The 18,605-nt window shown below is 39.5% G+C and overlaps 2 protein-coding genes across 2 annotated transcripts; both read left to right on the forward strand.

Moving 5' to 3' along the window:
* The first annotated feature begins 680 nt into the window (after positions 1-680).
* On the forward strand, positions 681-8,501 carry cenpu (centromere protein U). Its single transcript, XM_061049143.1, has 13 exons — positions 681-817; positions 1,337-1,385; positions 1,584-1,671; positions 2,606-2,822; positions 4,007-4,088; positions 4,187-4,273; positions 4,387-4,477; positions 5,760-5,886; positions 6,029-6,107; positions 6,786-6,833; positions 7,821-7,882; positions 8,168-8,288; positions 8,430-8,501. The coding sequence occupies exons 1-13, from the start codon at positions 813-815 to the stop codon at positions 8,499-8,501; spliced, it is 1,128 nt and encodes a 375-aa protein (XP_060905126.1). The 5' UTR covers positions 681-812.
* Positions 8,502-9,513: 1,012 nt separating this feature from the next.
* Positions 9,514-18,054, forward strand: LOC132982350 (caspase-3-like). Its single transcript, XM_061048801.1, has 7 exons — positions 9,514-9,670; positions 12,085-12,165; positions 14,427-14,590; positions 15,200-15,328; positions 15,613-15,788; positions 16,718-16,838; positions 16,987-18,054. The coding sequence occupies exons 2-7, from the start codon at positions 12,089-12,091 to the stop codon at positions 17,214-17,216; spliced, it is 897 nt and encodes a 298-aa protein (XP_060904784.1). The 5' UTR covers positions 9,514-9,670; positions 12,085-12,088; the 3' UTR covers positions 17,217-18,054.
* Positions 18,055-18,605: the final 551 nt, after the last annotated feature.

An 18,605-nucleotide genomic window follows, 5' to 3' on the forward strand; every position in this document is an offset into this window, starting at 1 on the left:
GATGTAAACTACTTTTTTGTGAAGAATTTCCTGAAACTGTTGTGCATTTATTTTGGTATTCCCCAACTTTGAAGAAGTTCTGGCCAAAATGATAAAACTAATAATCTGTTTTGTTTTTATTTGTAAGAATGTATTGTTTAGTCTTTGGAAAATAGTACTAAGAAAAACCCTTGTGTGTACTTGACACATCTTTGATTATAATCCTTCATTCTAAATTTACATGATTCAGTAACAAGATCAAGTACATTAATTCAATGAGTAAAATAAGTTAAAACTGTTACAGCTTGCAGTAGACTGTTTAAAATCTATACCTGGACTAAAACTGTATTTTTTCTTACACTTTTTATATAATCAAATAAATGTGATACATATTGTACATTCATCCGTGTACATGGTTTCAATAGATATTGCCTCATTGTAAACAGATACAGCTGTCTGTTGTTGTGAATAAAGGTGGAGGAAACACGGGAAAAAATTAGTATGGCTGGATGGTATAACCCTCACGCTCGCCGTAGGACCGGGATAGAGCTTTTCTAACACGGGGTTGACGCTTTTACAACATTTTCAGCACATCCATTTTTCTCAGTGAACTATATCGCTATTATTTCAGTTTCAACCTATGTCGTGAATTTGTGTATCTAATAAAAGAAAAAAAAAACCATTATATGTTTTTAACTTCAATGTTGTAACATACTAGTACCACCACCTTCCCCCGTGTGTCTAAAATGGTACAGTCCAAAACTTGAAGCATTTTGCGGGAAGCTGCTTCAGTTGTTTACAGTCTATGGTTTGTTTACGAACAAGCTCCGAAAATGAGGTGAGAAATATAAGATACAGATTTATTAACAGCCCTGTAATGTCGAAAAAACCGGTAATGTTTATAATGAATTTAGCTTGGTAGTTTCAATGTGGTAGTAGTGCTCTTTACAGTCCATGGTACATAAGTGAAGGAGGTTTGGGTTGAGGTCTAGAGCTGCTCGATTATAGCCAAAATCATAATCAGGATTATTATTTAATTGGTATTGAGACGGCTAATTTTTCATCATTATTAAGAAAGTGCTTTAGAAATGAATGTCAATATAAATGTCTTTAAACCAAAATGAATAAATCATATAGATCCAGCCACAGCCGGAAAGTCTACACGCAGCGTCAGTATGTAACCATCGCTCATGTTCTGATGGTCCACATCCACATCGGGATCCATCATAGAAATGATTCATTTCAACAACCTGCTTTATAGATTTGTAGTCAACATCAAACAAAGGCTTGAGGCTGCATCTTCTGTGTCAAGAAGACACAAACCAACATAGTAACAGAATCCCGTTTGTCTCCACAGTGCCAAAAAGGGCAGAAGAGCCAAAGCACCGAAAAAAGATGAGAATCAAGTGAGTGTGTAAATGCTCCCTGCATCATTTTCACTACTCATCTAATCAAAATGTAGTGCACTAAGATTTGAAGAACACTAGTGTGAGGAATGTCTTTTTAAAATAGATGACAAACAGTCATTTTTTTGAAGCAGCATGAGGGTGTTTCATTCTGATATGTGTCTGAAAAAAAGATTGATATATTCTGTTCAATCTCAGAAAGGTTCAGCTATGGATGGTGTGGACTCTCCTAACCTGTCTGCCATTGAGAGAGCCAGCTTCATGGAGGGACTGCAGCCAAATTTTGGTGAGTCTTTATCATAGACTATAGCCGTTTTCACATATGCACTCTGGATAATATCTAGATAATTTCAGGAGGACTGATCCAGAGATTCTCCTGACCTAGCCGTTCACATGTGCTCCTCACAGCGGGGGACTATCCCTGTCAGAGGGGGAGGGGGGGAAAACAACGCGAAAGTAGTGAACTAAGCAACAGAGTCCGCTACACGACGTTATAATGAGAATATTTGCCTTCATATCAATGCTCTGTGTAATCCAATGGAATGACAACATCCACAAAAGAGTGGAGAACAACATACTGACAAACAGAAAACATAATGCAGCCGTTTAATTACGTGCACGGAGATCGTAGTGGTCGCGTGCGGACACTTTATGCACCGTGCAGCAGTGAGGTCACTCTCCTTCCCATTGGCTCGAGATGAATTCCCCAGGAGGATGCTGCTGCGTTCTCACATCAGCCCACTCGGACTTTCTGCGGAAAACATACTAGGGGTCTTGCAGGAGAAACTCCGGGTGATGTCCTATTGACTCATATTTTAAAAAGCAGTGTAGTCGCCCCCTGCTGTCCATTAGAAAGAGTACAGTTTCATGACTCTATGTCACTGGCTTCACTCTCAAAACCCAATGACCCAACGTCCACTTCTAATACACAATGGAAAGTCTTAACATACCAGCACTTCTAAACTGTGTGTTAAAGTTTTTGCTAATAATAATTAAATCAATAAAGTTCTTGGAAACTATTACAAGTGGACCAGTCGTGCATGGAGCTGTTTATTTGTCGATCTCGTCCGACTCTTGGGTTACAGTTTTCACAAAGCAAGTTCAGTCTGACTTGTTTCACTGCGTAATCTGTATGAAGCACATTTCACAGCTACAACTCTCTTCATGTATTACTCCTACATTCTGTTTTGATGTCTCCATTTCTCTGAACATCAAACTAGGTAACCCTCTGCACAGTACGGCCGTGGAGGAGGATTTAAATGTCTCCGGGGGACAGAAGGAAGATGGGAGGAAAGGCGTTCCTAAGACGTCAAAGACTTTTGTGAAGCAGCGTGGAGCTGCCGTGAAGAGGAAGGAAACGGAGAGGGATGCAGAGAATGGAGAGGAAGAGGAGAAGAAGCAGAGGAGTAGGAGTACTGCAGGAAATGTCAAGGCCGGGTAAGATCAAATAAATGTTGGCCCCTCCTCCCGGGTTGTTCACCCCCAGAAGCGCACTCTCACTACAGGACGTAGTGTGTATGTTTACTGCTTGTACCGACCTCGCAAGCTATCGCACACTATCACAAGCTGACTTCAGGTGTTTGGTACCTGCCTGTCCAACAGAATAGAAGGCCAGCTCCGCGTCCCACTGTGAAAGCTAACCCTAAGTTGACACTTGTTTCAGAACAATCTTTATCCACTAGGCGTTTCTCTTCTTCGGTGCTACGTCCATGTCCATCCTATTCGCTGGTCTGAATTGCGTCTAATTGCTGAATTGTATCCACTCCTAAACTCACGTGTGTGCTGTCGTTGGCTGATGGAAACACACCAGCTCCTGAGTCAACCAATACAAACTAAAACATCAAATCAGTCAGAGGACGGGGTCTCTGCAGACACAGTCACCACCACACATGTATGGAGTCCCAGAAGTCATGATTGAGCTGCAATACTTTTGTACAAGTCTTTTGCACATGGAGAGCTCAGTTTACCGAGATCAAATTCCTTGTACGTGTGATCAAACCTGGCCAATAAATCTGATTCTGACTCTGGTTTGTTCCAGCCTAAGGTGGTAAGGTTCAGGGTGAAGGCTTTTTGTCTATAAAGACATGGTCCAGTAGGCATGGAAACCCACTGCCTTTATCTAAACCAAGCAGCAACCTCCGGTCTTGAAAAATGAAGCCAATGTAGGAAGTGCAAAATCCTGCAGTTCGCATAGTGTCCACTTGAGGCTGGTTCCAGAAACCCCAGAAGTCACATACCCACCACAGCCAAAAAAAGCCAGCAGAAATAAATGTTTAAAGCCTGGTACAAAAAAACAAACAAACAGGGCTGATTAGTTATTGTCATCATGGGCACACAGTTTACGTGGGGTGAATTTTTTTACAACACATCGTTGATTTTGACAATATTTCCTGAGTGTGGCAGAGTGTAGTGAAGTCTGTTCGTAGGACAGCTTGAAGAACTTGGCAGATAATAGCCTGGCTCTTGTGGATGCAGGGTAACCCAGTTATTACTTTACATCCTGTCTGTCCTCTTTGTGCTTGTTTGTTTGACTTGCATGATACATGATGATGTATCGAACTGTCTGCTTCTCCTCTCTTCCCATCAACATATTCATCCGTCCGTCTCTCTGTCCCAACAAGGAAGGTGAAAAACCAGCAGGTGACGGTCAAAAAGAGAAAGAGTAAATCAGGAAGTGGACAGTCTAATGACCCTCAGTCACAGGTGAGAATGTCGATGATAACATCTCAAGCTTTGTTAGTGTAAAACGTAATTGGACTAGTTATGTTGAGACGACGTGTTGCTGCATTATTTGTTTCAAGGAGGAGTCTGACACGGACACCGCCCGGCAAACACGTAAGACCATCTTGTCCTCTGATGAAGAATTGGTGGACGAGGACACCAGCTGGGTATGAACTCACGTCAGCAGGTCTGCTGCAGCAAAAAGCCCAGGACTCACACGTATAAATGGAACTCAAAATGTGGCTCACGTTTTCGTCTTTTCTTAATGTCATTTCTTTAGAGCCCGAGTCAAAAGAAGACCAAGGCAAATAGTTTGCGTGGAACCAGAAAGTCTTCACCTGGTAGTGCTAAATCCAGAACGTCTTCATCAGGTAAGAGCAGAGAGCACAAGAGGTTAGCATCATTGTGGACGTCTGGCCAAGAAGAAAGTTACAGGGGAGGAAATATCCCATCGTTTAATGTGTGAACGGCTATTGGGAGAGTGCTTGAGGTTTTCAATTTTTTTTTGTACACATAAAAAAACCCAGCATATAATGAGTTAAACTGTTAACACCATGTTCTGACAGCGAGTGTGAGATATCCTGTCACATCACACACAATTGCACGCTCGCTGTCCACACTGCATCCGTTAAATAGTTCAGATCTCTGCTCTGTGAATTTCAGTTTCCCTTTGCAAACAGTATGACTTTTAGTGTTTTTGTACTGAAGGTGGACAAACTGATGTGTGGTGCTTTTTACGAGCTCATGACTCAAATCACAACACTCAGAGGCTCGTCAGTTAACGGCTCGTGGAGAGCTGAAAAAAAACTTTCGTTTCCTTGTCCCTAGGGTTCTATGCAAGCATCAGGGAGGAAACTAGAAACAGGGTGTCGGTGGGAAAAAAAAGCTGCTTTGTGCTGCCTAATTGCGTCGCGTGCTGTTAGGAGAGGCTAACACAGGGGTTCCCAAACTTTGCCATGCCAAGGACCCCCATATAGCACCAACCTCTGTTGGAAAACCCTTTAGCAAAATTGCACAAGTTCCTTTTATGTTACGATTGCACATATTAAACTTATATGTTTAATAAATTAATAAACCACTCCTTAATATATTTTCATTTTATTTCATCCAATTCATTCGATGTATGTTTTTGTAAACAGCCTTTTATAGATTCAACAATAATCAACAGTTAAATTAAGAGTTACATATTGTCTTACAATTTTTTTCTCCCTCGTTAATCATTCATCACATAACATTTTTTGTTTTAGTTTTTTGTTTTACAATATTGAAAGATTGTCATAGAAAAAGAAAACACATTTAGATTTCTAGTAATCAATAACAAATAAAAAGAAAATCTAAGAAAAAAATTGTAGAAGATTTTTATTTTTGTTCCGGTTTCGCCCCCTCTTCCCTCCAAGTTTCTGTGACCATTTTTCTGCCACCGTTTTCACACATGGCATATTCCTCATACTGTGCAGACCTAATAAAGTCCAAAAATACTCTACATTGGCCCTGCAATGTACAGTGCAGCTGAAGTATTATAACATGATTCTGGGGTTTGGATATGTAAGGGATTCAGGGCTGGTTTCATTCTTTGTTGTGAACAACTTCTAAAAATACACACTTTGTTTTTTTTCTTCTGTTCACAAACAAACCGTGATTGTCTACCTGAAGGCAGTGAATCAGCAGAAGCAGACAAGGCGGACACAGAGACACAGAGGAGTAAGAAACAGAGTGGTCAGAGAGGAACGGAGCTGGAGGTTGTGCTGGACACCTTCAGTCATTTCTGTGACCAGTACAGGTAAAACAAGACGTCTCTTCCTGCCTGTAGCCTGTTATTCAATCCTTTATATCCTGTGTCATGACTTATTTCATGATAGTTTAGATAGTTTTAGTCAATGTTTGTCATTAATGGTGTTTTGTGTTCGTTGTTTGTTTTTCAGAGAGTCTGTGGAGTCTAAAGCAGTCAAACAATCCATTGATTCGTTCTCAACGAATGTCAAACAGCAGCTCATGGAAAAGGTCAGACTTCTCCTTCATTCTCACACTGACAAATATCATGACTCTGTGTAGTTGATGTTCAGAGTTTTACACAGTTTTGTTCACAAGAAAGGAACATTTATGATGCAGTATGTACTTTGAACTTCACTCAGAGAAGAATCTGGCCCCAGCTGTAGAGTCTCTTACGGTATAACCACCTGATTTCTGAACTATTTTATCATTTGTTCTGCACATAGAAAGTCATGGAAGTGTTGTAGAAGGAAAATGGTGCTTCACTTTGAAGCTCTTTTGATTCATATGAGATATTATCTTGGGTTTAATGTTTGCAATAGTAAAATAAAAAGTAGTCTTTGATCTTAAAGCTAAAACAAATCATGTTTTTTCAAAAGCATTTTTCCTTATTGTGTCGCTAAACTGACTGAGGAGATTCCTGCACTTTTCTGCACTTCTCTCAGCCTGTGGACTTTTTTGAGGTATCTTCTCTGACATTTTTTAAAATTTCCTCCAGTATCCACACACCCAAGAGTCACTTTTTTTTATTGACCTTGGGTGGTTGTATTGACCATGTCAACAGTGAATTAGAACGAACATACACCACAACATATCCAACAAACAAGACGCCACTGATGAAGACGAACATCAGAATAAATCTTTTAGAAGGAAACATTGATGTCCGCCGTTGTTCTTTTTCATTTCCAGATCTCTGCTAACAAGGAGCTCGGAGTTCTTAAAAGAGAAAACGTCAAGGTAACTATCACAACCAGCTTTATTTCAAAGTCTATAAGGCTTTTAAATAGTGGCTTATAAAACAGGACAAGCACTGGACTATAATTGTTTTTTGCGTCTTTGCACTGGTATTTTAAGAACCTGATGTTATTTATATTCTTCCTTATTTTCTGGATGTGATTTAATAATGTTCATTAACTTTTGCTGCTTTGCTAAAGTGCTCATGATGGGTTAAGCCGGTCTTTGTAATATAACAATAAGTAAGGTCTTTTTACCTGCTCTTTTGTAATATTAAAAGACAACGAGAAAGGTCTTTTACCTGCTTTTTAGTGTCTTGAGTTAACACTATGAGTTGATGCTATACAAATAAAGATTGATTGATTGTTTGATGTTTGATGTGAATGATGTTGATTGATTGTTGTTTTTTATGGCTGCAGTGTGGGGAAAAGAGCCCAAGACATATTTCTCACCGAGGGCTTTCACACTTGCAGAAAACTCCAGAAAAACTCCTGATATTTGCTGTATTATTAATTTTGGCATAACTTGTGAAAAGAAAACCAATACCACTGTCCTGCTCGTGCTTTATGTGAGACATTAAAGTTCATCTTTATCTCTTTACCCATGCTATAAGCATTGCTCTAAGCATGTAGAGGCCATAGAACCACTTTAATTCTAACTTCAGTATCCAAACTAGTAATGGAAGAACTGGGAGTCATTCATGGTGCCCACAGGAGTCCTACTGACTTTTCTGGTAGCACCACCGTTAAGTTGACATTTGAGGATGTGGGTGAATCGGCCCCAAGAATATCAGAAAAGCAAATATGAGATTGCTCACACCACAAACTATCTATCATCTTACTAGCACTGCCATTTTGAACATCTTAGCGTGCTGATGTTACCATTCAGTCAAAGAACCACTGTGTCGCGGAAAAGCGTCATAGAGCTGCTAGCGTGACTCATACAAAAGCTCTTCTTCTAACTGGTGTGTGTTATGTGTGTGTGTTTCAGGTGGGTTCTTTGATCCGTAAAAAGACACAGAGACTGTTGGATGCCAAACATGAGATGATGAAGTGAGCGAGCAGCAGTACTGTGGTCCAAACACACTTTTTCATTTTCATAAACTAATTTGAAGTGTAACTTCCATGTGTATATGTCGACAAAGTCGCCTTTTAAATAACACAAGTCTTTAAACAACAGAAAGATTACCAGCATGATGCATAATCACATCCATAACCAACTGTGTTTTCAGAGTTTTAAAAAATCCATTAAACCTCCCCCCCTGAATAATAAAACTTTGTGGAGTCATGGTTACTCCCAAGTAGTCACAATATCCATTTCTTTGTGTGTTTTGTCAGGGCGGAGAGGAAGGTGTTTCTTCTGAAGAAGGAGAAAGCAGAACTTAAACTCCGATTATCTGATCTGAGACAAGGCCAAGCGTTCCTGCAGGACGTCAGAGAGCTCAACAGACAATACCTGGTCTGCAGACACAAACACCCCAAAAAGAAAGAGACGGTATACACACACACACACAGATACACACAACACTCATACACACATTTGCTGTCCAATTATTGTCATGATACCAAATTTCCTCCGTCCTCTCCTCCTTCCGTCCAGTACGGGGCTTCCAGCTTACCGGCTCTGCAGTTGGAGACCAAACTACTCAAGGCTGCAGAGCGTCACCCTTAAGAAAAACATACCAGTAATCAACTGGGAAAAAGACAGAAGATGAATGGGAAATAATATGGCAAACCACTCATCCACTCTCATAAAAATGTAAACCAGTCAAAGACTTTCAACAAACTTTTAAAAGTGTTAACAGTGATTACTGCAACATGAAAGGCTGAATTTGAGACCTCTGGTTTAGATCACTTTGTACATTTTCACAAAATGAGCCATGCTTAAGGATGTCGAGGCCATAGAGCCATGCTCTGATCGCAGTGAAAAGTTGTTTGCTATGTATTTGTTAAGAATTGCCAGGCCCCCCAATGGACACGCTCCATTTTGGGAATGACTGTGATACTGTGTGTATAATAAATTCAAAAAAATGAATGTTTTTGTGTTTTTCTTGCAATAAGAATGCACAAAAAATGTAATGGTATAAGGTTGATGTTAAGTCCTCTATGACTTTTTTGTTGTTTACTTTTACTTTATTTGGGGGCAGATGTGGCTCATTGGTAGCGAGAGGGGGTTCGATCCCCAGCTCCTGCGGCCACATGCCCGACATGTCCTTGGGCAAGACACTTAACCCCAAGTTGCTCCCGCTGCTTCGTCTGCAGTGCTAACACTGATGGACACTGTACAGCGCAGCCATCAGTGTGTGAATGTGTATGAAACACATGTATGACCTGCGGTGTAAAAGCGCTTTGAGTGATCAGAAGAGTAGAAAAGTGCTACACAAGCTCAAGTCCGTTTACCATTTATTTATACTTGATAAGTCATTACATCCAAATACGAAGACAAAACATGACAGAAGAATAACATGAGTGCTTTGGATCCTCTATGACTTCTGTACAGTCGTTTTCACTGACGGGTTGTTCCTCATTAAATTGTTCAGGAAGTTTCCTCACGCATGTACTAACACGCTGGGGAACTAGTTGACTGCGGAGTTTTGTAAGAGATCTTTTTATAGGCCTTTGGTTGTCTTATCTCAGTTTTCCAAGCCAATCAAATGAAAGTTAAGCGTGACGCGTTGCGGTTTCTCCCGCCAATCAGGAAGCAGCGGTCATGATTGGCTGAAAGTTCTCGCCCTGTACTTTGAACATTTTACCAACTCCTGTAGAGAAGTAGCAAAGACGGAAGGACTACTGATAACGAGAGTTGTATCTAGCTTTCGAAGAACACCTGCAGACGAATAGGTATGTGTATCTGAAAGTTATTATTCTTAATAGTTTGTCCTCTGTGTGTTGTTCATTAATGACACGACCTACTTCAGGTAACACCTGATTAACCAGTTTTCAGATGTAGGTCAGCTGATTCTTAGTCAGGTGTCATATCTAACTAATATGTTATTTCAGGGGCTTCGAAAAGTGTTTTGATTCGTTGTCATTTGAGCCATTTTAGTTGGGATAATGATAACAAGCTTTGAATGAATCCTCTCTAAATATTTAACGATTCGTTTTATCCTCACATGTTAAGTCAACATTTGAAATCTAATTCACGAGTATTTGGTTATTTGTGATTACTAATCAATAGCTTTTAATTAATAGCTATTACAAAGTCACTGACCTTCAACTGAAACTCACTGACCTACATTTGTTGATAGGTAGGACTTGAATAATTTCCTGCTGTGACTGATGAGTTTCATTATGAGCCACGTCCAAACCTCATGACGTCACTTATGGGGTGCCCATTGTACAAACGTTGTTATATATATTTTAGATATATTTTCAACATTTAGTTAATATCCTTCACAATAATTGCAAAGTTTAAGTGTTGAAGAAATATTTAATAATAAATCTAAATGTAAATATTATATCGAAATGTTATATCTAAATCGAAATGTTATATCTATATCTAAATGTTAAATCGAAATGTTAAATCGAAATGTTAAATGTTAAATCGAAATGTTAAATGTTAAATCGAAATGTTATATCTATATCTAAATGTTAAATCGAAATGTTAAATGTTAAATCGAAATGTTAAATCGAAATCTATATCTAAATGTGTCGCCAAGTGTAAAGCTAAATATTTATAAAATATGCAAATCATGTAATTCCACGCCCCTTGAATTAGCCTCAGACCAGCGCACGGCGATCGAGCGGGCGGTTTTGGCCGGTGTGCGGGCTGCTCTCCAAGGAGCTCAACCATTACCATCCACATTTTACAAGGATATTAACTAAATATTGAAAATATATCTAAAATATACATTTTTACAATCGGCACCCCATAGTCACTCTGATGGATGTGAGACACTCATACTGGATATCTGCTAATATTTTTTGAATAAATATAAATGATACATTATGGGGGTTTATTTTCCATGAAAGTACTACGAAACTATGAGTCATTGAGTGTCTCATCAGGGGATTTTTGTTGATCCTACTTGTTTCTAATCTGACGCAGCATGCTCATTTATTCATTTATTAACTAAGATTACCTTTGAGTTTCAAACCTGCACACCACGATGGTTTCAAACTGACTGCAATAATCAGACAAACAAAAACAGTTCACGCTCTGGTCTCTGTGGTTAATCAAAACAGCTTAAAAAGTACATTTTTCTCTATTTTAGCTTCTTCCAGAGTGAAGCTTGGTTATTATAAACCATCCTTCTTCAAACTGTTATCTTCTTGATTCGATGACATTCCTGCTGCCACCCCAGTGACGTTAATTGAAATGTACATCAGCTGCTCAAAAAAACAAAAGAATGACTGGTTTCACACGATTAACCACATACCTCACTGTCAAAAAGCTTTCATTGGATTAACTATCTCAGTGTCGTGGAAATGGTCCTTGTTGACAGTCAGATTTATGCCCAAGATATCAAACGCGCTCTTGTAACTTATGAATGTTTTGAGGACCAGCACAGTCCAGATATAAATAAAGAAAAGGTTTCTAAAACAGTTAAAGGCAGACCAACACAAAAAACACATCCCAGAACAACAACAACAAAATTAAGAGGAGCAAAAGCCTTTTGAAAATGAGTGTGAGTGATCCTGGAAAACATTAATGCTCAACAAGTTTAAATAAGTGTCAGAGCTCTACAAAACATGTCTGTGAAGTTTCTATCTGCTCCTGTATCTTACCATGCCTATAAACGCCTCTATTTCAGCCCTGCTCAGAACAGGCTGTTTCTGTGTCTGTAGCTTTAAATGCAAATGAGCTGTGTTTGACCACGCCCCCTCTCTGGAAGGGGATGTGGCTCGGGCTATCTCGCTCCATGCCCAAATGTTTACGATGAGAAGGCAGACTCAGAGGGCAGAACAAACACCTAGCTGTGGGAGTGTCACCCACCAGGGTTAGGGGTTGTTGCCCTTTGTGATGTCATGAAGGGTAAATCTCCAAACGGCCTGTTTGAGCACACATTTTCTGAAAAGTGGAGCAGGCAGAAGACGGAGATGATGGACTTTTCTCATAATTGAGGAGTTTGTAGACAGACTAGAGACACATAGTAGTGTTAGAAACACATGGTAAAGTGTATTTTTGCATAATATGTGACCTTTAAAGATAATGAACACCTGGGAAGCAGAGGACAAATACAGATGCAAATCGAGTAGCATGTTTTTATACTGATGTTTATCTTTCATTCTTTCTTATCCATCAATGTCTGTAGAAACATGGCCGAACCTCGTAGCAATGGTGACAGGAAGGGAGGTGGAGACGAGCCGGACGCCTTCAAACTTTTTCAAAAGAGGTATGTTTTGCACACAATGATGAGTCTCCGACTGCCCACATGTAGCTACGTCTGCACACTCTCTACATGACAAAACAGATCCGTAAATCTTCATAGAGATATGAGCTGCTCAGGTGTTATCACTTGATTAGACCTGTGCTCAGTCAAAGCTCTGCTGTTTGTTAGATAAAGGCTATGGGTGCTGAGCTTATGAGTAAAACACAAAGGTGCAGTTTGTCCCAACCTGGCAGTTATGACAGAACAAAAAGTGTCAGTCTGTCTGGATTTCTCGGAGGTGCTGGGTGCAATTTCTTTTTTTTACTCAAAAAAACAGTCACCTTTATATAAACTCAAAAAATGGCAGTTTTTTTTTTTTTTACAATATAAGATGTAATGTGTTTTGTAATGGATCGTAGTTTTTAGAGATGTGACAGATCTGATCTAATATCAGTATCAGGTTCAGTATTGACGTCATTCACATATCAGATATCGGACTGACGGCGCCGATCAGCATCACCGATCAAGAAAGGTGGATTGGCACTTGAAACAGTCTCGCTTTGATGACATTCAGACTGAACTGTGTGGGGAAAGGGAAGCAACATGAAAACCAGATGGTGTTAAATTCAAGTTATTTATTACAAAAAGAAAGTAAAGTTGTGATGCATAACAGAAAGTGAGGCAAACCTAAAGGGGCCAACGAGTGCTGCTCAAATCAATAACTGAGTAAAACAGAAGGTGTCTTAATTATGTTTCACATACTTAGTCGAATTGGTGGAAAGAAATGAAAATCGAACCCTAACTAACCAACCAAACAACATATGATCAGCACCCCTAACCTAGTGTTTCTAAACAAAGACAAAAGCTAATGTGAGTGTGTGTGTGCCTTTTTGTCTGTTCTCCAGTTTGCTGCAGTGTAGGCTATGAACCATTTGTAAGCCTTATTCTTCGCTCTATCTTTGTATAGTATCACTGTTTCTGTCTTTCTTTAAGTATAATGATTCTGTTGTAATCAGTAAAGCCAAGCCAGGGACAGAGGTTGGCTAAAACCTGTATGCATGGCATCTACTTTGTATTTTAGAGAAAAGATTTACTTTATAAAGCCTGCCGGGGAAATTAATTTTTTTACACTCTGTTGTTGAACATACTACACACACGTACATTAATAAAATAAGATATATAAAAGGTTGGAACTGACCCTACACAAGGGCCGAGCCATTTGCCCCTCTGATTAATGGTTTTATTGATTCCATGCGGCTAATGTTAGCTGCTTTCTTTAGCATGTTAATTGTTACAGGACAAACTTTACATCGGACAGTCAAGGTCAAGTCTATTTAAAGAGCTTTGAAAACAAACAGGGATTGTACCAAAGTGTAATATTAAGCATAAAAATCGGACTTAAAAGAAAATAAACATATAGAGTAAAAACACCAATCCAAAGATTATCACATGACAAGAATAGTTGAAGGGAAAATGTGTACATACAGGCACAAACACTTGCACACAGCATTAGTTAAGCAGTGAACCTCAGCTTTCTCAGTCAACATGCATGCAGCAACAGACATCAGAAATACACATATATAGACACACACAGAAGCTTTCATCAAACAAGTAAAGATTCAACTCAAGTAAGGAGTCAACTGCAAGAGAAGGCCAGGGATTAAAAGTGAGTCCAGAGAATCTGTTGATCTTGTCTGTAACGGCAGGTAACTCCACAGTTTCAGCGCGGCTACAGAGAAGGCCCTGTCTCCGAAAAGTCTTCGACGTGCTCGTGGGATGGTTCGAAGTCCTCGATCTGATGATCTGAGGGAGGGAGCTAGCTGTACTGTATGGTGATAAGAGTTCAGTGATGTAGCTTTGAGCAAGGCCATGAAGGGCTTCAAATACTAACACGATCACTCTGTATGGGATTCTTTACAGAACGGGGAGTCAGTGCAAGGATGCTAATAAAGGTGTAATGTAATACCTTATTTTTTTTTAAATCTGCAAAGCTGCTGCATTTTGAACAGTGTATAAAGACCTGGTTAATACCCAAATATAGTGAGCTGCAGGAGTCGAGTCTGAAGGCTATCAAGGCATTGATGACTCTTTGTTAACCAGGAATAGCCTGATCTCAGAGTTCCAAAAAGCAACAGTTAAACAGTTTGTGTGACTCATTTAATCAGAGGGTGCAAACTGTTGATAAGCGAGTTACGTTCAAGTTCAGACATCACTGAGCCGCCATTAAAGAGAAAAACAGAAAGGAAAATTTCAACTGCTTTTTGTTGTGTCTTTTCATTCTTCAGAGCGGATCCAGAGCCTGCAGGAAGTGCAAAGACTTCCGAGGAAATGGACTCTGTTCCGGTCGACAGCAGCACCAAAGCAGCAGACCCTTTCCGCTACAAGATGGACTACCCCTGCATGGGAACCTGTCTGATCATCAACAACAAGAACTTCCACCGCAGCACAAGTAAACACACCCACTCAGTAAATCTCACACCCTGGCCTGAGGCATACACCAGCATGCTGCTAATCCAAAATGACAAAACTGATCATAATGCATGTGGTCATATGACTTATTCAAACATGCTATTGTTCTGGCTCAATGTCATGGCTCTTTCAGATACCAACAAGAGCGGAGTCATTGTTAATAATGGTAATAACACATGTGCTGTTTCAACCATCACAAATGAAATGTGCAGATGGACGTACTTGTTCTTTATCTATGCGTGTGTCTGTTAGAATTAAGATCCAATAGTAGCTATGCCAAACAAGTGATTTGCAAGGTGCAATGACATTAAAAGTCAATGAGAATTTAAATTCAAGCGGTGCCGGCAGCCTAGTGTTGAGTGCTCGTGCTCCATCTGCAGAGGTTAACTTAAGCTAAATCTGTTTATTTTGGGTTCTTACCGCTGTAATAAGCAAAGCCACAATTATTCAGCTGAGGTATGACTTCCAAGATGCAGGAAAACTACCATTTCACAGAGACTCATGGCGTCCTTTCTGCGGGCTACATTGAACGTTTATTGAATCTCTCTCTCTCTCTCTCTCTCTCCTTCTCTGTTGTTTGTGTGTCTAGATATGGCTGTTCGTAATGGAACAGATGTAGATGGTGGTACTGCTCTAAAGACCTTCTCTAGTCTGGGTTACAAGGTCAGATTTGCAAACGATCAGACCGTGGATCAGATGAAACAACTGATGATTAGCGGTAATAAAACTTTTATTCATTATTTTATTACATTTATATTCATTCAAGGTTACATCTGTGTCTCTGCACATGTTTACAATGCAGCCCAATGTATGTTCTCTGTTATCACTACTCTTACTACTCCCACTACTAATAGATTTCACTGAGTTTTGGGAACTGTTAAGAAGTCAACCTGTCTAACTTTCAGTGCAGTCTCTGTACTTTGCAAACTTACCCAACAGTAGAAGTGAGAAGTGATTTGACTGTTTTTGTGTGTGTGTGTGTGTGTGTGTGTGTGTGTCTAGTATCCCTGGAGGACCACAGCAATAGTGCATCATTTGCATGTGTGTTGCTAAGTCATGGAGAAGAGGGCGGGATTTACGGCATCGATGCCTTTGAAAAGCTGGAAAACTTCACAAAATACTTTAAGGGAGATCGTTGCAATAGTCTGATAGGGAAACCAAAGCTCTTCTTCATCCAGGTTGGTCAAATGTTCCTTAAACGCCACACACAATGCACATGTTGTGATTAAAAAAAAAAAAAGCCTGTTCATATTGTGCCATCACTTTTATCTTCTGTCTGAGGTAACAGTAGCAGATTTTTTTACAGCCTGTTCTTTACTATTTAAATTTTGAAAATATCTGGGATTCTATTGGCTTATATTTTTAACAACAAAACAAGCCTCTGACTCATACAACGCCTCACTGTTCATGTTATACAGCTACAATGTTAAACTGTAAGAAGATATGGTCCTCTGAATCTCTTCACATTAACTAGTGCTTAGCAATGAAGATGTTACCCGATGCGGTTCACAAGCCTTAAATGTAATGTTGGATCGCCCTCTAGTGGACAGAATGTAAAACAACCACATGCTGCGTCTGCCTGGCTCTTCATAAACCTGCGTACTCTGTGAAGAAACAAAAAGAAAGTTAACGAAAGGCCAAATTTTAGCAAGGAAATTTAGATATTAATAAAATTGGAACAATACGAAATGAGTTGTGCTATAAGAGGAATATCAACAGCTTCAATAAAATGCTTTTCCAAATGAGGTGGGAGCGACTTCAGTATTTTCAAAATGCTGCAAAAGGCTACACTTATAAATGCTTATTACGTCATGTAAAGTTTGTTTCATGATGTATACATTTTTAAGAGGGACTCTCACCAGTTAAATCTTTTGAGATTTTCCCATTTTAGACCAACCATTGAATTCTAAAAGTTGGGAACTTTATGTGCAAAAGTCAAAACTCTGGGCTCACTCTGGCTCAAAACAGACATGTGACTAATAAACACTTACAATCAACCAAGAATGAACTTGTGTGAGTCAAGAGAACGACCACTACTGGTTGTTATTGTAGCTCTTTAACCACATGCCATGTCTATAGGGTCACAGCTGACTTCCTGTCCTTTCAGGCGTGTCGTGGTTCAGACCTGGATAGTGGAGCCATGGTTGAGACAGACAGTGTAGCAGAGGAAAAATCAGAGAGGATTCCTGTGGAGGCAGATTTCCTGTACGCTTATTCAACTGCTCCAGGTAACAGAAATGTTTTTTTTTCCTTTAAAAAAACGGAATAATAATTATCAAGTGACTGAATAATCCTGTTTTTTTTTAATATGTTAATGTAATGAAAGGTAATCCACCTTCCTGTGTGTGAGGGTTAACCCTGTGTATTGTCTTGCAGGCTACTACTCCTGGAGAAACACATCCAACGGTTCATGGTTCATGCAGGCGTTGTGTGATATGTTGCAGCAGTACAGTGGAAAACTGGAGCTGATGCAGATAATGACCAGAGTCAACCGCAAAGTCGCGACACACTTTGAGTCTTCCTCCAACCTCCCTGGATATAGTGGCAAGAAACAGATCCCCTGTATTGTCTCAATGTTGACCAAAGACTTATACTTTCCTGCTTAGATTAAAAAAAGTGTCTCCTACCCACATGTTAGTTCATCCATATATTTTATAATTCATATAATTAATGAATATATAATTCATGTCAGAGAGGATGACGTTTATTTAAATGTGACGGCAGGGAGAAGCGACATGCATTGTCAGCATTAAGAGGAAAGGGAACGTGTCAGCAGGGGTTATGTTGAGTCCAAAGTTAGAATAAAAGAAGTGAACATAGCCTCTTCGTTTGAAAAGGGAAGTGTCTTAAACTTGAATTCTTTCAGCGAAGGGAGACTCCTCTAGTTGCAAATAATAAAAAAATAAAGAAAGTTAAATGAGAAATTGCCCCACTACTCACTCGATTAATTACTTCAGTCGACATTTCCCTAACGAGTTTGTGTTTTCAATCACTAGTCTTCTTCTAAACAGTGTGACGATCACTTTGCAAAAGAATGTCCCCTTTAATGTTAAAAAAAGACAATAAAGCAGAGCATGCTTTTGGAAGAATTTATAATTGCCAAGTCACTGAAGCAGGAAGAGGCGTAGCTTGTCCAAATAGGGTCACTCTGAGAAACCAAGACAGCAACTACTAAAACTCCCAAGCTCTATAAATCCAAGCAGCAGTCAACTGCCTGATAAGTGATGTCTTGGTGGTGAAGTCCACTTTTTATGCAACTCTATGGTTGAGGCTGTTTCTATATTTATATCTTTTTCAATTATTGGGTCTTATATCAAAATCTGAACTTCTCCTTTGAAATATCAAATGGGTGATTGGACAGTTTTTAGGGTCATTTCACACATGAACATCATGTAAAGTGCTGGTTTACCAGTTTGATTGCAATAAATGCACAAGTCACAAATATATGTTTCTCTGTTTTTTACTAACTATTGATTATATGGTGTTATAACAAAGACTGCAAAAAGTTTGAATAAGTCTCAGAGCTCCCCAAAACATGTCTGTGAAGTTTCTTGTTCTAAATCCACTCTGATGCTGTATTTGATCATGTCTATAACCCCCTCTATTTCAGCCCTGCTCAGAACAGACTGTTTCTGTGTCTGTACCTTTAAATGTGAATGAGCTGTGTCTGACCACGCCTTTCTGGGAGGGGGTGTGCTGCGGGCTTTCTTGCACCATGTCCTATTGTTTATGGTGAAAAAGCAGACTCAGAGGGCAGAACAAACACCTAGCTGTGGGAGTGTCACCCACCTGGGGGAGAAGTTACTGCCCTTTGTGATGTCAGAAGTGGGACTGGTGTTAAAAACAACTATTAGGTAAAAAAAATACTTTCCAAAGGTTGCGAGTATTTTTTTACATTTCAGTATCTATTTTATAATACAGGTGCATCGGAAATATATGCACTGTCTTACTTGCAATTAATCAACTAGCAATGTGTACGGACCAAACAAATTGCC

The sequence above is a fragment of the Labrus mixtus genome, chromosome 10 (assembly GCF_963584025.1).
Source record: "Labrus mixtus chromosome 10, fLabMix1.1, whole genome shotgun sequence".
Lineage (NCBI taxonomy): Eukaryota > Metazoa > Chordata > Actinopteri > Labriformes > Labridae > Labrus > Labrus mixtus.

Coding starts and splice junctions, on each gene's coding strand:
- cenpu (XM_061049143.1), top strand. Junction 4,274..4,386: donor TGGACGAGGACACCAGCTGG/GTATGAACTCAC, acceptor TCATTTCTTTAG/AGCCCGAGTCAAAAGAAGAC. Junction 6,108..6,785: donor AACAGCAGCTCATGGAAAAG/GTCAGACTTCTC, acceptor TTTCATTTCCAG/ATCTCTGCTAACAAGGAGCT.
- LOC132982350 (XM_061048801.1), top strand. CDS start 12,089: ATGGCCGAACCTCGTAGCAATGGTGACAGGAAGGGAGGTGGAGACGAG. Junction 14,591..15,199: donor GAACTTCCACCGCAGCACAA/GTAAACACACCC, acceptor TTGTGTGTCTAG/ATATGGCTGTTCGTAATGGA. Junction 16,839..16,986: donor CGCTTATTCAACTGCTCCAG/GTAACAGAAATG, acceptor ATTGTCTTGCAG/GCTACTACTCCTGGAGAAAC.